Source organism: Harpia harpyja, chromosome 1, assembly GCF_026419915.1.
Source record: "Harpia harpyja isolate bHarHar1 chromosome 1, bHarHar1 primary haplotype, whole genome shotgun sequence".
NCBI classification, from domain to species: domain Eukaryota; kingdom Metazoa; phylum Chordata; class Aves; order Accipitriformes; family Accipitridae; genus Harpia; species Harpia harpyja.
The window spans coordinates 52,402,490-52,422,260 of NC_068940.1; the positions used below are offsets into that span (position 1 = coordinate 52,402,490).

The following is a 19,771-nucleotide window of genomic DNA, read 5'->3' on the forward strand; positions in this document are numbered from 1 at the left end:
TTATTAGGAGTGCCAGCATTTAAAATGCTCTATTATGATCAGCTGCCTTCATTCTGGCCCAAGGTCCATCTACTGCAGTATCTTGGTTTTGACAATGGCCACCAGAGAACATCTAGGGAAGAGTCTAAAAATAGGGCAGTGTATTTTGACATTCCTCACTATTCTCCCAGGCCCCTGAGCCTGGTGGTCCAGAGGCTTCCCAAGCCAAATATTTCTTTGTGGTAGGTGGCCCTTAATGGACTACTTTTCCTTCGCAGTTGCTTCTTGAACCCATGTAAATTCCCAGCATCCACAAGATCATGTGCCAAGGACTTCACAGCTCTCTCCCTGCTACAAGAAGGATCGCGGCCGTGCATCTGTTCTGGACATAACACTTGCCCGTTTCAAGTACTTATTTTTTCATTTTTGCTTTCAGTCATTCTGCCTTCATGAAAGGCTACTATTAAATGTTCTAAGCAATGAAGAGTAATAACCTATGTGACAGTCTGTTTAAATGAGTCTCATCAGGCATTTCTCTTACCAAAGGACTGTTTTACTCCATCCTCATTGACCGTAAGTTACCATTTCTTTCCACTATACCACGACTGAACTACCAGAATGCTATGTATAGTACTCAAAAGCTTCACAGAAATCATCCTGACTTCTCAAGGTCTTTTCAGGCAGTTGTGATTTTATTTTATTTTGTTATCCCACTCATAGCAGGGCTTATGCTTTGGCTGAGGGAAGCAAGTCAGCTCATGCAACACAGAAATGTGAAAGCCACTCAGACTTGGAAGAAACTGGGAAAGAGCTGTCAGAGGAAAGTGGCTCATGAAAGAGTGAACAGAAAGATCATTTAAAAGACAGCTTGGTCTGTAGTGAAAGGGCAGAGGTTTGCGTGTTAAAACCTCCATCCTTTTTCTGTGTCTGAGTGAGAGGCTAGGCACATGCTCTCTTCTTTATGGATGGCCCATGGGAAGGTCTTAGGCCTCCATCACTTCCCTGCCCCACACATGACCAAGGACTCCTGCATGTAAAATTTCTGCGTAGGTTATGGGAAGCAGGAGCAGGGCTGAGCCTGCTGATAGCTGGAGTGTCTTGGTGTTTTGGTGGGATGGCTGACCAGGGAGACACTGTGGGATGCAACTTCTTAGAAAGGCAGCTGTGCTGATTTTGGCTGGGATAGAGTTCATTTTCTTCATAGTAGCTGGTATGGGTCTATGTTTTGGATTTGTGCTGAAAACAGTGTTGATAGCACAGGGATGTTTTTGTTATTGCTGAGCAGTGCTTGCACAGAGTCAAGGTCTTTTCTGCTTCTCACCCCACCCCACCAGCGAGCAGGCTGGGGGTGCACAAGAAACTGGGAGGGGACACAGCCGGGACATCTGACCCCAGCTGACCAAAGGGATATTCCAGACCATATGACATCATGCTCAGCATATAAAGCTGGATGAAGAAGAAGGAAAGTGGGACGTTCGGAGTGATGGCCTTTGTCTTCCCAAGTCACTGTTACGTGTGATGGAGCCCTGCTTTCCTGGAGACAGCTGAACACCTGCCTGCCCATGGGAAGCAGTGAGTGAATTCCTTGGTTTGCTTTGCTTGCACGCGCAGCTTTTGCTTTCCCTATTAAACTGTCTTTATCTCAACCCATGAGTTTTCTCACTTCCGATTCTCTGCCCCATCCCACGGTGGGGAGTGAGCGAGCGGCTGTGTGGTGCTTAGCTGCTGGCTGGGGTTAAACCATGACAGCAGCAGATACGCGGGTGTGAAGGGCTGTGGGATGGAAAGCAACTTCCCAAGGTTAAAGAGAGGTCGGGCTCCTTGGCAGGAATTGGTGAGGAGGATGAATGGTGGCAATGGGAAGGTATTGCCTGGAGGTTGGAGTGACCCAAGAGGATGAGGTCCAGCGAGCCTGCCACAAAGAAATATTGTTTGGGAAGACAGCAACAGAGGCCAACAGTGAACTACAGTTTGATGTCAAACTCTACCATCTGCTCTAAGAACTAATCCAAAACTTCTTTTTTCTGTACTACTTCTACTGGTAGGACCCTTCCACAAATAGAAGGTGAAAAGAACAAAGCAAATACATTTGATGCAGTTGGATGGAGAAACAAACTGTTTTTTTCCAGCCCACAACTCTCATTGTTTCACATACCAGTATGTGAATAGTTTGCAAATGCCATGAACTACTGCCTGACCCATAAGTCTGCCCAACCTTCTGTATTGGGGTAGAGCATGACTTCTGTGTGTGAAATGAAGTAAAATATTGCTTGTCTGATTTTGCTTAGCATTCAATGAGGTGGGGGAATAACACTGACACTTGTGCTGCTTGGAGCTGGAAATTCTTAACTGACATTAACTAGGAAGTATTTGATGATTGATAGGAGGCCCGGTTGCACTAATTGAGTTTGGAGGAATCAGGGAAAGTTGTATTCAAATCTATTCAGAAAACCATGTCAATTCAAGCAACTAGATGAGACTGTTAATTATGTGTAGCTTTACACTGAAGCCGTTCTTTACTAACATTCAGGTTCAGAGAAAAGCCAGGACTGGCTTTGTTTTGGAGCTATTTTTTTCTTTGAGAAAGAGGACCATCTAGTGGTTAACACAGAAATTGTAGTCTTGCTTTCAATCATAACTGAGCAAGGAATGAACCCACACACATTTCAAATGAACACATGTGTATCTTGAAATCTGACCATATACTGAAGCTAAACCAAACTCCATATAACCCAGATTCTGATAAGTTAGACTGGATAACCAGTTGTTTACCACCAGCACAATTCCCAGTTTGCCCAGTTCTCCCAGTTAGCACTGGAACAACTTGTTAGCAGCTGGGCAGCTGAACCATAGGCTACAGCTCAGGACATCAGCCAGTCTCCCCAAGTCCTTCCTCAGCACACTGTGGAGGCTTTGCACCAGAGTTAGAGCTCGTATGGAAAAATAAGAGTCACGCTTGGCATGGTTACAGCCACCTTTGAAACTATTCTGCTGAGAGTACAGATAGAGGGAGGATTTCTTCTGACACTATTCTTCTTCCTTGTTAGAAAGCCACCGGACAGCCTTCTGCACAGTGGTTCGGGATGTACAGCTTCCAAACGCAGCTGGATATAGTAGGTAGAGTCATGTAGCAGGAGCAGGGATTACAGTTCAAGAAAAAAAAATCAAGGATGGAAATATTTTTGCCTCTCTCTCAAGCATCCAGCACTTTGACATTATTTTTTAGGATGCCAACATTAGGCCCGCAAAGGCAGGCTTCTGGCACTGGTGCGGAGCTGAATTTGTGTGTAGAGTAGCTGCATTGCTGGAATACAGGACAGAAATTAGTGCTGCTACATGCCATTTGCACATTTCATGCACAATCACTTTGTCAGGCAACTTAAACTGCTCTTTGAACACTGCGTGCTTCAAGCAGTAATTGCCTGGGTTTCCAGGCTGTTGCAGAGGACAGGTCAGCATGTGAGACTACCATTTTCTGGTAAGGCAGACTGCAGGACCAGGTACAGGGAATCTGCCTACAGGAGCAATCCTTAATTAAATTACATTTTGGCTTTGTAAAAGCTCCTAAGGAATAAAACTTAAAATATTAGGGTGCTGCACATGAAAACAATAGTAGTATATATTAGAACTGTGTCTGTAGGAGATGAAAAACAATGTTGTTCATTCTGGTTATTCCAGAGGGGATTGAAGGCAACTGAAGGTAACGGCAGCCTTGTGCGTGCACACATACAAAGACAGATGTCATACAGAGTCCTAAGTTAAAGCAGAGCTTTAGCCCCTACCATGTGGGTGACTATTTTTCCTGATGCAAGGCGTTCTCATGGCATTCCCAGCCCATATTTACAACACAGCAATTCTCTGGAAGAATAAAGTTTCTCCCACTGGTCTGGGTTACTTGTTGCTCCTAAAGGACAGCTGAAGTACTTCTGAGGGTACCCAGTGAAGATGCGGTTCTGCACTAGGGTGACAATTTTTACCAAAGTGTACTTTATGCCTTCAGTATGTCATATTTTTTATTTGCATGCCAGTGAGTCCCTGGTTTTAATCCCTGCATCTAATCCAGTCATAAATAAACTCTAGTTATTCACATACAGCTTGGCAGATGAACTGAAATACAGTAAAAGGCAAGCAAGGGGATCTCGTAATTGCTATTCATAACTAGGTCTTGGAACTATTACACTTAAATAGCTTGAAGCCATGATCAAGATAATTAGAGATTATGTTCTTCTTTTCCAGCACAATAGTTGCCAGGTTATACATTAGTCATGGAAAGGCAAGAGTCTCATTCTCAATCCATTGCTTAAACCCTGATGTCTAACAGATATTAGCAAATGAGATTAACTCCAGCCTCGGCTCCAGGATCATTAGCCGTAATCTGAAATTTAGCCTAAGCAACAACACCTCTTGCTTCCACTTAGGTTTTAAACCTATTTTAACTGCTTCTACCTTTTTTGTTTGCTGCTGTGCCATGTCTGCTTGGCCCACCTTTCCACAGTCTGGTGTGGCTGGAAGCCCTTGCAACCAGGGCTTTCACGGGTCTATTGCCACGAGTGGCTGCTCAAGAACAATGGGAAGAACTCAGTCAGGACACAGGACCTCAGAACCGCAGTCAAGGGGCAAAAGCAAGAGAAGCCCATCCCCAGCAGGATGTCACCTGCCTCTGCCCACAGTGACCAAAGTTTGGTGCAAGGCACTGGCACAGGCTGTATTTCTGTCAGACCTAAATGACAGACGTGACACAGGGACATGCAGCTTCCTCTGAGAAGGACAGCAGAGGGAGAGCTCTTTGCATTGACACAGCCCCACAGAAACCCCATGCCAACACATGTGGCCATTGCAGCCTGCTGCCAAGAGAACAGTAAGTGTGCTGGCCATTGCCTTTGTTTCAATTGCTGCCCAGTACATGCCAAACTGTGCAATTAGGGTTTGTTTCCATGCCCTCTGCAGTTGTCAAGGTTTGCACTTAAGAACTGTTCATTGTGGTTTCCTTTTAAGGACAACAAAGTCACATCTTTGTGGCTTATAAAGGAGCTTTGTTGTTTCCCAGACACCAAATCTCATTTGTCTGTAAACTGTACGATGCATCCCACAGCTGCCCAATGAGCCCACAGGCCCAAGTTAACCCTGCAGCAGGAACTAGAATACTCCTTGAGAAGCTGGCGTCTCATGGCTTAGACAAGTGTACTCTTCGCTGGGTGAAAAACTGGATGGATGGATGAGCCCAGAGGGTTGTGGTGAATGGAGTTAAATCCAGTTGGCAGCGGGTCACAAGTGGTGTTCCCCAGGGCTCGGTGTTGGGGCCAGTTCTGTTTAATATCTTTATTATTGATCTGGACAAGGGGATTGAGTGAATCCTCAGCAAGTCTGCAGACGACACCAAGTTGGGAGGCAGGGTTGATCTGCTCGAGGGTAGGAAGGCTCTATAGAGAGATCTGGACAGGCTGGATCGATGGGCCGAGGCCAACGGTGTGAAGTTCAACAAGGCCAAGTGACGGGTCCTGCGCTTCGGTCACAGCAACCCCATGCAGCGCTACAGGCTTGGGGAAGAGTGGCTGGAAAGCTGCCCGGCAGAGAAAGACCTGGGGGTGCTGGTTGACGGCCGGCTGAATATGAGCCAGCAGTGTGCCCAGGTGGCCAACAAGGCCAACGGCATCCTGGCCTGTATCACAAATGGTGTGGCCAGCAGGATCAGGGAGGTGATTGTTCCCCTGTACTCGGCACTGGTGAGGCCGCACCTCGAGTACTGTGTTCAGTTTTGGGCCCCTCACTACGGGAAAGACATTGAGGTGCTGGAACGCGTCCAGAGAAGGGCAACCAAGTTGGTGAGGGGTCTGGAGCACAAGTCTTATGAGGAGCGGCTGAGGGAGCTGGGGCTGTTTAGCCTGGAGAAAAGGAGGCTGAGGGGAGACCTTATCGCTCTCTACAACTACCTGAAGGGGGGCTGTAGTGAGGTGGGTGCTGGTCTCTTCTGTCAGGTGGCTGGAGATAGGACGAGAGGAAATGGCCTCAAGTTGAGGCAAGGGAGGTTTAGGTTGGATATTAGGAAAAATTTCTTTACTGAGAGGGTTGTCAGACATTGGAACAGGCTGCCCAGGGAAGTGGTTGAGTCACCATCCCTGGAGGTATTCAAAAAGCGCATAGACAAGGTACTCCAGGGCATGGTTTAGTGGGCATGGTTGATGGTTTGACTTGATGATCTTGAAGGTCTTTTCCAACCTAAATGATTCTATGATTCTATGATTCTAAGTACAAAACTATTTTAAATGCATGAGGATTCAAAGTAAGCACAAGTAGCGCCACAGTGAGCAGAGAACTCGCCTACACCTGCAGACTTGAACTTGGGGTTTGTGTCTGAAGACCTGCTGTCCTCTCATCCATGGGCAGGCCTGTCCCCAGCCTCTGTCCTCTTTGGTTCTCCCAGTACAACTGTTGCAGGATTATGCAAGTGCAGTGGATCTGAGGTTTTAAACTTTATTTTTTAACTGAAATCAGTTTGCTGATCTGGCTCATCACAATGCCCCACAGACTGCAGTACTGGCCCAGCCAAGGTAACAAAAACCCTGCTTTGCTGCTGGGAAAAAGTTTCATAGGATGATGATAGGAGAGAAAAGGTACAACAAAATTTTGCACAAAGATGTAGAGTTTGCAAAAATGCATCAGAGCCAGAAATTCCCTACATAAGTAGTAACGCAAGTTCTCCGAGAGAGGTGCTGGAGATATCGTGGGGACATGTCCCTGAGGATGGGTGTCCCGAGCTTGCTCAACCTGCCCAGAAGGTCTCTCAGTGTCTAGCTCTGCGTCCTTAATCCACAGACATTGTCCAAATCGTAGCATGCCTCTGTGACTGAAGCAAGTGCCTCAAGCTCTGTAATTAGCATCTCCCCATCCTCCCCTAACTGTCCCAATAGTGCCTTTTGCAGCTGCTTGGGAAAGAGTTAGACAACCCTTCTCTATAGCCCATGCTGCAGCAAAAGGCTTCATCAGCGATGGTAGTGAAGGGTAAGCAGGGGCTTTGTACCATGGCAAATGGCCTTGCTTTCCCCAAGTGAAAAAGAAAAGCTTCCTAGCAAAGTGCCAGGACCAGAAACTTTCTTAGACCAATGCACGCTGACATTCATAAAACTACTGCAGTGCTGATCCAGGCCTCGGATGACAGAAGAGAAATATCCCTTTGATTTAAGAGGACTGAAGCTTAGTATAAAAGCCAAAAAAAAAAAAAAAAAAAGAGAAATATAGGTTCTGGCAGTCATGCCAATTCAACTAGGTTATTGTACATCTGCAATGCCTTTAATCACCTCCCGAGGACTGGCAAGCTTTGTAACACAAGCGCGCCTTTTTAAAGGCAAAAACCTTTACATTTGCAGCCCAAACACCACTTATGCCTGGGGAGTCCTGTGGGGCCAGCCGGCCATGGCGGCACCCAGGGCTGTGGGGAATGCAGCAGCTCAGGCCTCGCTGGCAGCCCCCACCTGAAAGGGAGGGCCAGCATGCATTGCTGCAGGCAAAGGGGGAGACATGGGTGGTTTGTGGGGTGCTAACTGGCTTTCCTCGGCAGATTCGTGCATGTTAAAGCAGCATTTTGTCCATCGAGGTAGGTGGGAGGGAGGGGGGGTTTCCCACATGTTTGAGTGGGGAAGAAAGGGGAAGCACTCTCCCCATTTCAGATCAGCTTGAGAAGTCACCCCAGCAGCTGACAGGAGCTAGCGCAGAAACACGGAGGGAGACCAGGAAACGGCACCACCCAAGCCAAAGGCATGCGAACATGGAGGGGACCCCCACGGGGGTCACCCCTCCGGGGCCTGCACCGTCCCTGCGTGGAAAACGAGGGGCTCCAGCGACCCGCCAGCGCTGCTTTCAGGGCCCCTCCCGTGGGGAACCGGGCTCCTGGGCAGGTGATTTCCCGTTGCCCCCTCGGGGAAGGCAGCGATGGATGTGCGAAGGGTCAGCCCGACCCTGAAGCGAGGCCGCCGCCCCGCCGCCCCGCCACCTCCTCCCCCGGCCGCCGCGGTGCGCCCTGGGCGCTGTAGTCCTTGGGCCCGGAGCGACCCTCGGCGCAATATTGGCGGCGGGGGGGACGGGGGGCAAAGGGACTCTCCTTCCCGTGGGGCAGCACGGAGGCGGTTGTGGCCATCACGTGCCTGGCGCGGCCCGGGCGAGCCGCCATTTTATGAGGAAAAACGGCGGCCGCTGCCCGTTAGCGGTAGCGTGGGGCGGTGTGCCGTGGCTGAGGGGCGGTGGGGCTCCCACCCCTTTTTATTTCCCTTGGCGCTTTCTCCTCCTTTTACTCCTTTCTCTCCCCCTTCCCCCCATCTCAGATTCGCCTCCCTCCCTCTGCTTTTGTTATCCCTCCCCTCGCTTCCTCCCCTCCCTCCCCTCCCCGCCGGCACTGCGGAGCCGGAGACGTGACCCGGGCGGACCCAGCCGCGGCCTTTTCCCCGCTGCTCCAGCCTCTCGCCGCAGAGTCGCATGTCATCTATCCAGAACCTCCAATCCTTCGGTAAGAGCCGCCGCCTGCCGGTACCCCTCACCCCCTCCGACCGCAGGGAGCCCCGCAGTTACCCCTGCCCCGGCAAACCCACCCCGGGGCGGGGGGACGACTGCGGCCGTCCCCGCCGTCCCGTCCTCGGCCCGCTGTCCGTCCTGTCGCTCCCGTCCCCCGGCATCGTCCTGCCGCCGCTTTCCCGAGGGCCCCGGTGCGGTGTATGTGCGCCGCTGTCGTCGTCGTCCCCCCCACCCCGCCGCCCAGGTGGGGTGACATGTCTCAGGTGACATTGAAGCCGTTGCTGAGCCGCTGCCGTCCCCGGCGCTGCGCAGCTGACTTTGTAAAGGCAGCTCTGGCTGCTCGTCCTTGTCCTGCCGCGGTGCCGGCCTCGGCACACGCAGTGTGTGTGTGCAGCCGACAGGCATGGGGCAGGAGGCTCGTCTCCCTCTCCGTTTGCTCCCTTGCCGCTCCCGCAGGAGATGCTCTGACACCCGATACTGCCCTGTGTGCCTGGATGTCTGGTAGCAGCCCAAACTGGGCTTTTCTGTCAACTCTGCCGTCCCAAAGTTGTAATCTTTGTGGGCAGAGGGAGTCTAGGGTTCGTATCCTCTGCTAAGGAAGGAAAGCATTTTCTCAGTTCTAATTGCTTGTTGATTTGCTGCCTCATCTTATCCTTACCAATGTCCCAAAACCTGATACGTGCCCTGCAAAAGGTGTTGTTCCTATAGATCGAGCTATACAGATGGTAGGTCATTTCTTTTCTATTAGCAGGGAAGTTTGACAAGCTAAGCCATGGTTCTCCACCTTCCTTATCTGTAGGCAACAGAAGTGAGCAAGTTAACACTTTATACAATAATGTTGCCAGGCTTTTGGTCTCAGTTTTGTCTCTAATCTTATGCACATACAAGCCATGTGAGCAGGTTATGTTAATCATGATTTGGGAGCTGACCCCATGCTTTGGAAGGTGCTGTCCAAAAGATTTGTTTGAAGCAATCCAATGTTAATACCTTACAGCGCTGGCTTATCTCCAACTTAGAATCCTAAACTCTGCCAAGTGATCTTTGTGACAGAGTCCTCTTTTTCTTTCACCTTTTCTTTGACTGGAATTTTCTGTTAGTGTTTGCCCCACAAGCTGTGGGGCACAGTGAAATTCAGCATGTTTTAACAAATGCCTTAGTAGAAATCAAGCCAGTCAAGCTTCTCTTGTGCTGTACTTCTTTCCTGTGGTGCTAGCATCCTTATGCTGCTTTCAGTGCCTTTAATGCTCTTGTCATTCTTATTTCTACAAGGGTCAGCCTGTCTGCAGCTGAGCTACTTCTTTTCCTATTTCTGCTGAAGTTTTACTCTTGGGGCATTTGTTTCGAGTGGATGGCAAAACTTCATGAGTGTTTTTAGGTTTGAGTTTTGGATGGAAGTTTGGGAAATTGTAGCTTGCATGGCTGTTGAACCTACGCTTTCTGAAGATGGGACTCCTCAACATGATTCTGATTAGTATCAAAAAATTACTTGTGATTCATCTTAAAAAAAAAAAATTACTTAAAGTACTTCATGCTTCAAGATTTATTTGGAGCTACTGATTAGGAAACTCGTACAGCTATAAAATTTCTTGATAGAGTGAGCGTTAAATATGTTTTTGTGGAGAACAGAGAGTAAGAAGTATAACCTGGAAACCCAGTGTATTGGGTTTGCATGGCAAGGTTTTGGTAGCAGAGTGCTACAGGGGTGACTTCTGTGAGAAGCTGCTAGAAGCTTCCCCTATGTCTGACAGAGCCAGGGCCAGCCAGCGCCAAGGCCAAGCCCATCAGTGACAGTGGTAGTGCCTCTGGGATAACGTATTTAAGAAGGGGGAAAAAAGTTGCTGCGGAACAGAAACTGCAGCTGGAGAGAGGAGTGAGAACATGTGAGAGAAACAACCCTGCAGACACAAGGTCAGTGAAGAAGGAGTGGAGGAGGTGCTCCAGGTGCCGGAGCAGAGATTCCCCTTGCAGCCCATGGTGAAGACCATGGTGAGGCAGGCTGTCCCCTGCAGCCCAGGGAGGTCCATGGTGGAGCAGATATCTACCTGCAGCCTGTGGAGGACCCCATGCTGGAGCAGGTGGGTGCCCGAAGGAGGCTGTGACCCCATGGGAAGCCTGCGCTGGAGCAGGCTCCTGGCAGGACCTGTGGCCCCATGGAGAGAGGAGCCCATGCTGGAGCAGGTTTTCTGGCAGGACTTGTGACCCCATGGGGGACCCACACTGGAGCAGTGTGCTCCTGAAGGGCTACACCCTGTGGAAGAGACCCACGCTGGAGCAGTTCGTGAAGAACTGCAGCTCGTGGGGAATACCCACGTTGGAGAAGTTTGTGAAGAACTGCAGCCTGTGGGAGGGACCCCACGCTGGAGCAGGGGAAGAGTGAGGAGTCCTCCTCCTGAGGAGGAAGGAGTGGCAGAGACAACATGTGATGAACTGACTTCAACCCCCATTCCCCATCCCCCTGTGTCGCTGTGGGGAGGAGGTAGAGAATTTGGGAGTGAAGTTGTGCTTGGGAAGAAGGGAGGGGTAGGTGGAAGGTGTTTTTAAGATTTGATTTTATTTCTCATTACCCTACTCTGGTCGATTGGTAATAAATTAATTTTCCCCAAGTTGAGTCTGTTTTGTCCGTGATAGTAATTAGTGAGTGATCTCTCCCTGTCCTTATCTTGACTCCTGAGCCTTTCATTACATTTTCCTCTCTCCTGTCCAGTTGAAGAGGGGGGAGTGATAGAGCGGCTTTGGTGGGCACCTGGCATCCGGCCAGGGTCAACCCATCACACCCTTCTTCCTAAATGCCTTCTGGTTTCACCTGTGCTAGATAAATTTAGACTTGGAAGAATTTGAGAACTGACCTTTCTATAGTCAAAGCCTAAAATGTTGTTACAATTCTTGCCTAAAACTACTGACTGGCAGAGGGGTGCTAGATTACAGACAGCCTCTGACATCTGTTAGTGTCTGTTGCCGTTTTTTGTTTACATTAGTAGCCAAGAATTACATCCATGCCTTAAAATGCTGTTAGCATGGTAGTTGTCGTGGTATAAGACTTCTGTTCTGGACCAGTAAAGGAGTGTGGGTATAAGAGCTTTTTTATTTGTCTGTACTTGTCAGCTGATCTGACAAAAGATAAGACTTCCATATTTCACTTAAAGTGCCTGTGGCTGTCTTAAGACTTATGTGCACTTGATGTTCTCTCAGAACCATGTTTTCAGGTTCAAAGCTTCAGGATTTACAGTTTGCAAGAAATAGTGAAGTAAATTGATACTGTAGCTGAAAGTTGTTTATATCTGGGAAGGCATTGAAGAAACTGGAAGCGTGATAGTTGAGAGCACTATGCTGTGTTAGTAGGCTGGTGAGACTTAATACAGCTGTAGAAAAAAGTACTCTGATTTTAACAGTGTATTTTTAAAGAGGGAGAAAACAGCAAGATTATCCGCTAAATCAAGCTCTTTGTGAAGTGAGAAACTTATCTGTTAGTTTTGAGCTTGGGTGTTTTCCTTTGTGGGCATTACATGAGTCTTTTTCTTCCTGCAGACCCCTTTGCTGATGCAACAAAGGGTGACGACTTACTCCCGGCGGGGACTGAGGATTACATTCATATAAGGATCCAGCAACGAAACGGAAGAAAGACACTAACAACTGTTCAGGGAATTGCAGATGATTATGACAAGAAGAAACTTGTGAAAGCTTTCAAAAAGGTGAAGTTGCTGATTTGATTTGATAATAAAGATACTATGTAAAGGAGTATGATAGCTTTCAATACTAAGTAATGGAATGTTTGTTTTATTTTGTTCTTGCCAGTACACATCACTTTCATATTCAGGTTGATCCCTTTCCTTGTCTTTCTCAAAACTCCTGTGTCACCAGACACTCATTTTTGCTAAAAAGTTAAATATTTCTTCCTATAAAGAAGTAAGTAAAATATATTCTGAATGTTTCATTAAAATTTCACAGATACCTGGCTTTGTTGATGTGAAGAATAAAATCAGTTTAAAGTAGAACTGGTTTTGCATTACTGCTTCTGTCATAGCTGGGTTGCTGTTGAAAATAGAGATCTTGAATTTCACCAGGATGAAAATATTTATTTTAAAATAGTGTGGAGTTGAAAGGCTGTATCTTATGACTTTGTTTTCCATTTTTGTAATGAGTGTTGGCCAGTTTGTTCTGCACAGTAGCTAATCCTGTCTTTGCCTGAATTTACCATCAGCAGCTTAGTTTGTGTCTGTATGCATCAGCAGGTATATTCCATTTGCTCTCAAAACCAGTGTAAAACAGATCTAGCCTTTGCCTTGCTTGGCATCAGAATTTAGTAAGCAGCCCCTGTGATAAAATTCTGCTGAAAAGACTTACTAAGCAAAATCATAATGTACATCAGATGTCTTATAATATGAATGTTTCTCTCTAGAAATTTGCTTGTAATGGTACTGTGATTGAACATCCTGAATACGGTGAAGTTATCCAGCTTCAAGGTGACCAGAGGAAGAACATTTGCCAATTCCTCTTGGAGGTGAGGGACTGCAGATAAATATCTAAACCTCTCTGGAAGCAATAGAGTGGCAGGTAGCACTGATGTTAATTAAGCAGCTAAAGATGTCCCCTTTAGTTCCTTTGTATTTTCAGCCAAAAAGTAAAGTGACGCTTGCAGAATGAGAGTAAACCTCTGGTAAGAATCAAAAGCACTGTAGAATGCATTTACCCTGCTACAACAGACCACTTGTTCTCTGGCAGCACAACTCGAGTACTTCATTTGTAAAATCAAGTGTTTGATGCAAACCATAATTCTGAGACTGAAAACACTATAGAGGAAAGAGGCTTACTGATGTAAATCATGATGCAGAGATGTTACACTGTCAAAGAATAAGTGCTAGTACTACAGAACAAGTCAGATGTCTGATTAGATTTTCTGTTTTGTGTAGTCAGTTATTCTGCTTGGCCCAGAAACATTCTGAAAACTAGAAAACTGCTTTATTGAGTATATACTGTATTGCAGTTTCTTTAATCAGAGTATAAAATTGTGGTAACTTGATATCACTGTTAATATCCTAAGTGGGTAAGCTTTACTGAAATATGTTGCTTTTCTCCTTTAGATTGGCATTGTCAAGGAAGAACAACTGAAAGTTCATGGTTTCTAAAATACCTGTACTCTCATGAAGAACCCTGCAGTATTTGGTCTTACCTAGCCTGGCTCTTCTGTGAAAAATGAATCTTTGCAGTGAATGGACTTCCCTGTTACCTGAACATTTAAAATTTGATTCACATTTGCATGACTGCGTGAAACATGTGGTGTGTAGACTAGAAACACATAAGAAAACTTCAGTAAGGTGGTAATGAAGACACTTGTGAACTTTAACACATTTCCAATGGAAATGTTTTAGCAATGATTGTTCAGTTGAGTACTCACCACCTGACTGAAATGTGTGGGTTGTATTACAATAGAGTGTGTTGTTGCTTAAAAATAAAAGTTTATTCATATATTTTCTGGGATATCTGAAATGCTTTAGCTTAAGTTTTAAACTAGCGCAAGCAGCCTTACTAAAGACTGGCTTAACTGATTTGTGGCAAGTGTAGCTCACTGCTGATTGAATAAATTGGAAAATGTACACAATAAAGTATTAGCTAATTAATCAGTAGATTAGCTTGATGTGATCTTATCCTGTAGCTGTAAGACTAGAGCTTTAAAGTCTTTTGTGTAGGTATATCTTAGTAGCAGCATGATAAGACATAAATTGTTTGCTGAGTAAGTAACTGGATCTTCTCTAAAATTTACTGCAGTGACTATGAAGTATTAGTGTTAAGCATAGTAGGACTAAAATAAGCTGAACTCCTGAAGGCTGCTATTACTGATAACATGCTAAACATCTAGGTCTTGCATAGTAATCCCAAAACATTTGAAGGAAATGCATGGGATTTTGTATCTCTTCTGTCACTGAGTGAAGGGAAAAGACATTGAGTTAGCTTCTGCCATGACTGTGCCTTTAACAGTGGCAAGCAGAGCACTTCAGTTAGCTGGTAGTGTTAGCTGCAGAAGTAAAGCAGGGAACAGGCTCTGTGCTAACCTTTTTACTTTTTTTTTTTTTTTTTTTTTTTTTTTTTCCTGGTATGAAAAGTTTTGCTGTGATTAATGTTTAGTATGGAGGGGTTTGTAGTGGGGTTTGGGTGTTACTACAGAAAGCTGATTTAGCCTACTTTTTTAGCAGGCAATTTATTCGGTGTTATCTGAAGTTATAATAGGTTTGTTCCACCATGCTTTTCACCTAGTTTTACTTAGCTGTAGGCATTTGGTATTCTGCTTTTAAGAGATGTCTCTTTACAGGATGAAATTACTTCATTTGGTGAAACATGCAAAACTTATCTTCCTTGTGAGACAGGCATGGAAATTTTCTCTGAAACATTTCAAAACATGCTGACCTGGGAAACGGTAAAAATAGCAGGAAATGTTAAAAAAACCTTCTTGTAATATAATGCATTCTCTGGAAAGGAAGAAAGAGACATTTCTTTACTGCTAAGACTTATTAATAACAACTTATTCATAAAAAAAAAATCGATGACTACCTAAGTAAACATCAAGAATAGGCAAAACTATATTACTTAATATCACCTGTGCCTATACTTTTTTTCCTATTCAGACTTGACTTTCTAAACAGAAATGCTAAATTTTAACTCATTTGAACTTTTTTTTTTTTTTTTTTTTTTTTTTAGATTTCTGAATTTAGATATGAACCTTTATGGCACTAGCAACAATTAGGGGAGCATTATAGAGCATTCATATGACAATTTCTTTCTCTGTCTGGTCTAGACAATTCCACCTGTAAGAATCCAGTGTCCAGTCTCTCAATCTCCACAAATTCTGCCTGGTGTTACAGATCTTAACTGTTCCAGACAAAGGATGTTCCAGAAGATTGTATACTGTTAAGGTATAATGTGTTCAAGAGGAGGAGGAGGGAAAGCCTGCTGCAAAACATGAAATGCCAGCACACAGAAGGAAAATCCAAAGAATAAGTCTTTTGCAAGTCTTGCACATTAGCAGAATAAAATCATTGTATAGCAAGTTTACCTAGTCCTGATTCATAGGTGCTAAGGTAATTAATCCTTTGGGGGTACCTAGCGCTTAGTGATTTTCATTTTCTCAAATGCCAGACAAACAGACGTTCTTATTTAAAGCTTGCTCTCCTGCTCAAGAGGAAAAACAAGCAGTATCTTCTCCTGTTTCACTGGTATTATGTGAGTACATCTGGTGGTTTTTGAATTGGAGATTAACAAATGATTAGCAAGTCTCATGTGTTACTGAGTCACTCTTCATTTCAGATGGCATTCCATTAACTTTTACTACCTAAGCTTGAGTCATTTCTCCATAGTCATTCTATGTGGAATAAATAAGAAAAACCTTTGTTTTCTTCCTCCTCATTTAAAAGTCCTTTCTGGTGGGAGGAATCTTGCAGTTGGTAGGTGTCTTGGTTTTATGCTCCAGTGGAGCTGTTTGTATTTTGACCTTTGACCAAAGTTAAAAGGAGAGGGAATAAGAAGTAACACAATTGAAGTTTAAATAGATGAGATTTGTTGTGGCAACAAACAATTTAATCTTTGTAGAAGGAAAGCAGAAATGTTTGTCCTTGAAGTGTTTTAAACTAGAACAGCGTATCGATAAGATTGTAACTAGTCTTGTTACAAGCCTCTTTGCACGTTCTGGAGGAAGGGCTTCAACAATTTCTTTTATTATCATCTTATACTGAAACTTCTTTGTCAAAGCTCAGCCTATTTGGAATATGTATCTGTGTTTCAAGAATGCTGAAGAACATGGAAGACTTTGGGAAAGAGCCGTTTAAATTACTGCCATGAAAACCTGTTTTCACAGTGAAGACAGGTTTCAGTCTTTCTATCTGTTCCAAAATAGGTTAAAAAATGGTAAAGGATGTGGCCCATAAATGTCGAGGCAGTAAAAGGGAACTAATAATAGAAAACACTTTTAAAACCTACTAGTAGGACTTGAGACTGAGCAAGCTCAGACTGCAAAGAGTGGCGGCTTTTTTTTTTTTTGTCGGAATATTGTTAAGTCTGTGTCCTTCAGATCTCCAAACCAAGACTGCCTTCTTAGTGATATCTAGGCTTAACCACAAGCTGCAATTGGATGTAGGAACTGCTGTTTCAAATTCACAGCCTTGCTGTTCATAGTTGTATTAGGCTGTTGTAGCTGACTCTTTCAGCTGATACACTGGAGTAAGGTGTTGCATAAATAAATTCATTGAATTGTCTGTTCAGAGCCTACGTCTACTTAATGCAGTTATGAACAGTGAAACCATCGTTCACCAAATGATGGTAGCAGTCCCTATTTGTAGAAGATGAGATTTAGTAATTTAAGTCTGTAAGCTGCCTGCTTCCTCTTGTGTGAATTATCAGGCCCTTGATCTTCACCTGTGGCCTGCTAAATCTGACCATGTGTTTCAGAGATGAGCGTGAAGAGCGCAGCTATGGGCAGATGAGCAGTAATTTTCTCAAGGGAAAGAACTTTTGAAAAGAATAGTGCCCAGATTATGTGTGCGTCCTATTCATTGGTCTAGTGGCTTTGCTTAAACCTTATTTCCTGTACTGCATTCTTACACAGCCTAAATAAAAAGCATTTTGTTTGGGAGAACTTTTTTGGAGAGGGAGGAGAGAACCCCACAAAAAAAAACCACCTTAGGAAATAAGTTTGTATCTTAAGTCTGTTTTCATTAACTTAGGTTCTCCTGGACTGCAAGACCTCTATAACATTGTTATTTCTGTCTCTGTATCTTTAAAAATCCTAATTAAACTTCTTGAGAGTTTGGCATTTAAGGTTCTAAATATATCTAAAGCCATTGTAAAACTTACAGTTGTGAAGAGTTGTTGAAGCTTAATTTTTAAATATTTGAAAAAATAATAATCAAGCAGAGCTCTGCATTTTGTCTTATACTGCCATCCTGCTTATAATCGGTATGTAGTTGCCCTGAAGATGCATACGTATTTACAGACTTGCCAGTAAGTGGATATCCTTGCTGCAGTGCAATACACTGTTTGTAGTTTTTGTAAGATCTTATCTAATGTGCTGCACTGTTACAGGCTGTATTACTCTAATTTTACAGTATAGGACAGATGTACCTTCAGTTCTGGTCAGCAATTATCTTTTTCTTAATCCTCCCGGAAGGCTCTAGTGCACAAGATCCATGTGATACACCCTCGTTTAAAGTGGCTCAGTTGTTCCTCTTAATGTGTGAAAGTATGTACAAGATTGGTATTTAGCCAGTTAAAGAATGGGGGAGGCCTCTTTATAGATGACTTTGGGACACAGTAGGGGTTACTGTCACTTTTGGTGTGTTCAGTGTTCATTAATGTCACTGAGTGTTCCTCTAATTAGTGTGCTACTGCCACTACAGAAATGGAAGTGGTCTTAGAGGGTCATGTGTGTTTAAGTACTAAGAATCTGCCTTCCTCCTAAGACTCTTCATAAATCCATACTCAGTTTAGTTAGGAACGTGTCTCCCATGCACGGCAACATGAAGGTTATTTTCCAGTTGCCAGATCAAAAGCTCTTGAGATGAGTAAGGGAAAAATGACATAGTTGGTTTTGTGTTTGCTGTACAGATGCTTCATGCCTACTGTTTCCAGTTTACATTTAAAAAAAAAAAAAAAAAGGATTTGTACTTGGCATGCCTTTTTAATGTTTACTACATGCCTGTGATTCTCTTTATGAACAAGTCTTAATCTGTATTGGAGTATTGCTAGAGAGTTGAGACAACAAAGTCTTTTGAAATAAAATGTACCAATGTTATTTTATGTATGCTTTTCTAAAACAAATGGAATTTTATGCTGTTATTAAGGAGGACTATTTTTTTGGGTGGAAGGCAGAAATAGTGTAATTTAATAGTGATGTATGTGATCTTCTTGTAACCAGCTTTGATTTCGTCAAGAAATGTTATATTTCCTCTTTCAAATTTTGACCATAGTCTGTACTAACCAACTTAAAAATATTGTGACTTGTACTGGGATATCATAGCTCTAAAACAAGGTAATCATATTGGCTTGAGGTCTAAAATTTTGGGTAGAAGAGGATCACCTAATTTCTTGAATAAGCAGAATGCACAGTGTTTTAAGATGAAGCCAGTAACGTGTGCTCAAGTTTGGTCTCAGCTATTTTAGAACGTCTTGCATCCATGAAATGTGACAGCACATTTCTGAAATTAATTTGGGGTCTGATTAAAAGTACTCGTGTATATAATAAATGCTTTTTTTTTTTCCCATTTTAAGCCATCTTTGCTATGATTATGCAGAAAAAACCCCCCATGGTCCAGGCTCAGTTCTCTTAAGTTACGAGTAGCTGAATTCAGCAGATGTGGTTGCAAGTAGAACAGTCATGCTCCTCAAAGACAGGGTTTAGCTGTCAGCTGTGTTTGTGGTCCCTCTGACAATCGGACAGGGAGACAGCACTGTTCCTACAGTACGGACAAACAAGCCTTGGGAATCATGACGGCACAGCTAACCCCATGGAAGAGGTGGTGCAGCAGTTAGTTCAGTAGCTGTCCCACAAATTAACTAGAAGGTCGCTCTTTTAGGTAAACCCAGCAAATGACATAAATGCATTGGATATGTAATCAGAGAATAGTTTTGGGGTAGGAAAGGTTAAAAATGGTCTATTCCCAAGAGTCCTGCTGGAAAAATCTACTGAAGGGCAGCTCCTGTTGTAGAGGAAGCAGCCTTTAGCTACTCTCCAACAGAGAAAGTTAGATTACCTGTGTGATGGGGGTACCTCCTGATGAGTGATGGGCTACACCTCAATAAACAGACCGAACAGACATCGGTGATATCAACACATCCGTGCTTGGTAGCACTGGTGAAAAAGATGGCCTTGCAAACTTCTACTTGTCTGTATCTGATGCTGTCAGTATCTTTGAGTTACACCTGTAACTCAAAGCCCATATCTGCATTAGGACTTGAAGATGTGAAACAATACCACTGTTTTAAAGGTTCCTTTAGTAAATAGTAACCTGTAAATTAAGCCATGCATTATTCAAGATAATTTATATGAATTAGTATGGAAAAGGTCCTTAGGGAATATTGAAAGAAGAGTATTTTCCTTCCTTACCTAACTTTCCATTAGGTAAGATTTTGCAGTGGCATGGAGCAACTTTCTGATTGTCCAGTAGTGCTTTTACTTCATAAAAAAAATACTGTGAACAGCGCTCTGTTTGAAAGTAGCTGGGCCTGGAATCCTCACCCATCACTGCCTTCCATGCTAAGCTTTTTTAAAGGGCACTGAGGGGAGGAACATCTCCAGGGGTCATCAAAT

At 44.3% G+C, this 19,771-nt stretch overlaps 1 protein-coding gene across 3 annotated transcripts; it reads left to right on the forward strand.

Moving 5' to 3' along the window:
• The first annotated feature begins 8,133 nt into the window (after positions 1–8,133).
• Positions 8,134–18,731, forward strand: EIF1B (eukaryotic translation initiation factor 1B). 3 transcript variants are annotated; one of them, XR_008236233.1, is made up of 5 exons: positions 8,134–8,476; positions 12,007–12,170; positions 12,878–12,979; positions 13,560–13,755; positions 14,786–18,731. XR_008236233.1 is itself a non-coding variant. In XM_052794214.1 (4 exons), exons 1-4 carry the CDS (start codon positions 8,446–8,448, stop codon positions 13,602–13,604), a joined length of 342 nt encoding a protein of 113 aa, XP_052650174.1. In that variant the 5' UTR covers positions 8,134–8,445; the 3' UTR covers positions 13,605–18,731. The 3 variants fall into 3 exon arrangements, 1 of the variants encoding a protein (XP_052650174.1); XR_008236232.1 differs by having other exon boundaries at positions 15,269–18,731; XM_052794214.1 differs by having other exon boundaries at positions 13,560–18,731.
• The last annotated feature ends 1,040 nt before the right edge of the window (positions 18,732–19,771 follow it).

What these genes read in the sequence shown, in the direction of transcription:
- EIF1B (XM_052794214.1), top strand. Translation starts at nt 8,446, where the DNA reads ATGTCATCTATCCAGAACCTCCAATCCTTCG. An exon ending in TTGTGAAAGCTTTCAAAAAG is followed by an intron (nt 12,171 to 12,877) that starts GTGAAGTTGCTG and finishes GTTTCTCTCTAG; the next exon opens with AAATTTGCTTGTAATGGTAC. An exon ending in TTTGCCAATTCCTCTTGGAG is followed by an intron (nt 12,980 to 13,559) that starts GTGAGGGACTGC and finishes TTTCTCCTTTAG; the next exon opens with ATTGGCATTGTCAAGGAAGA.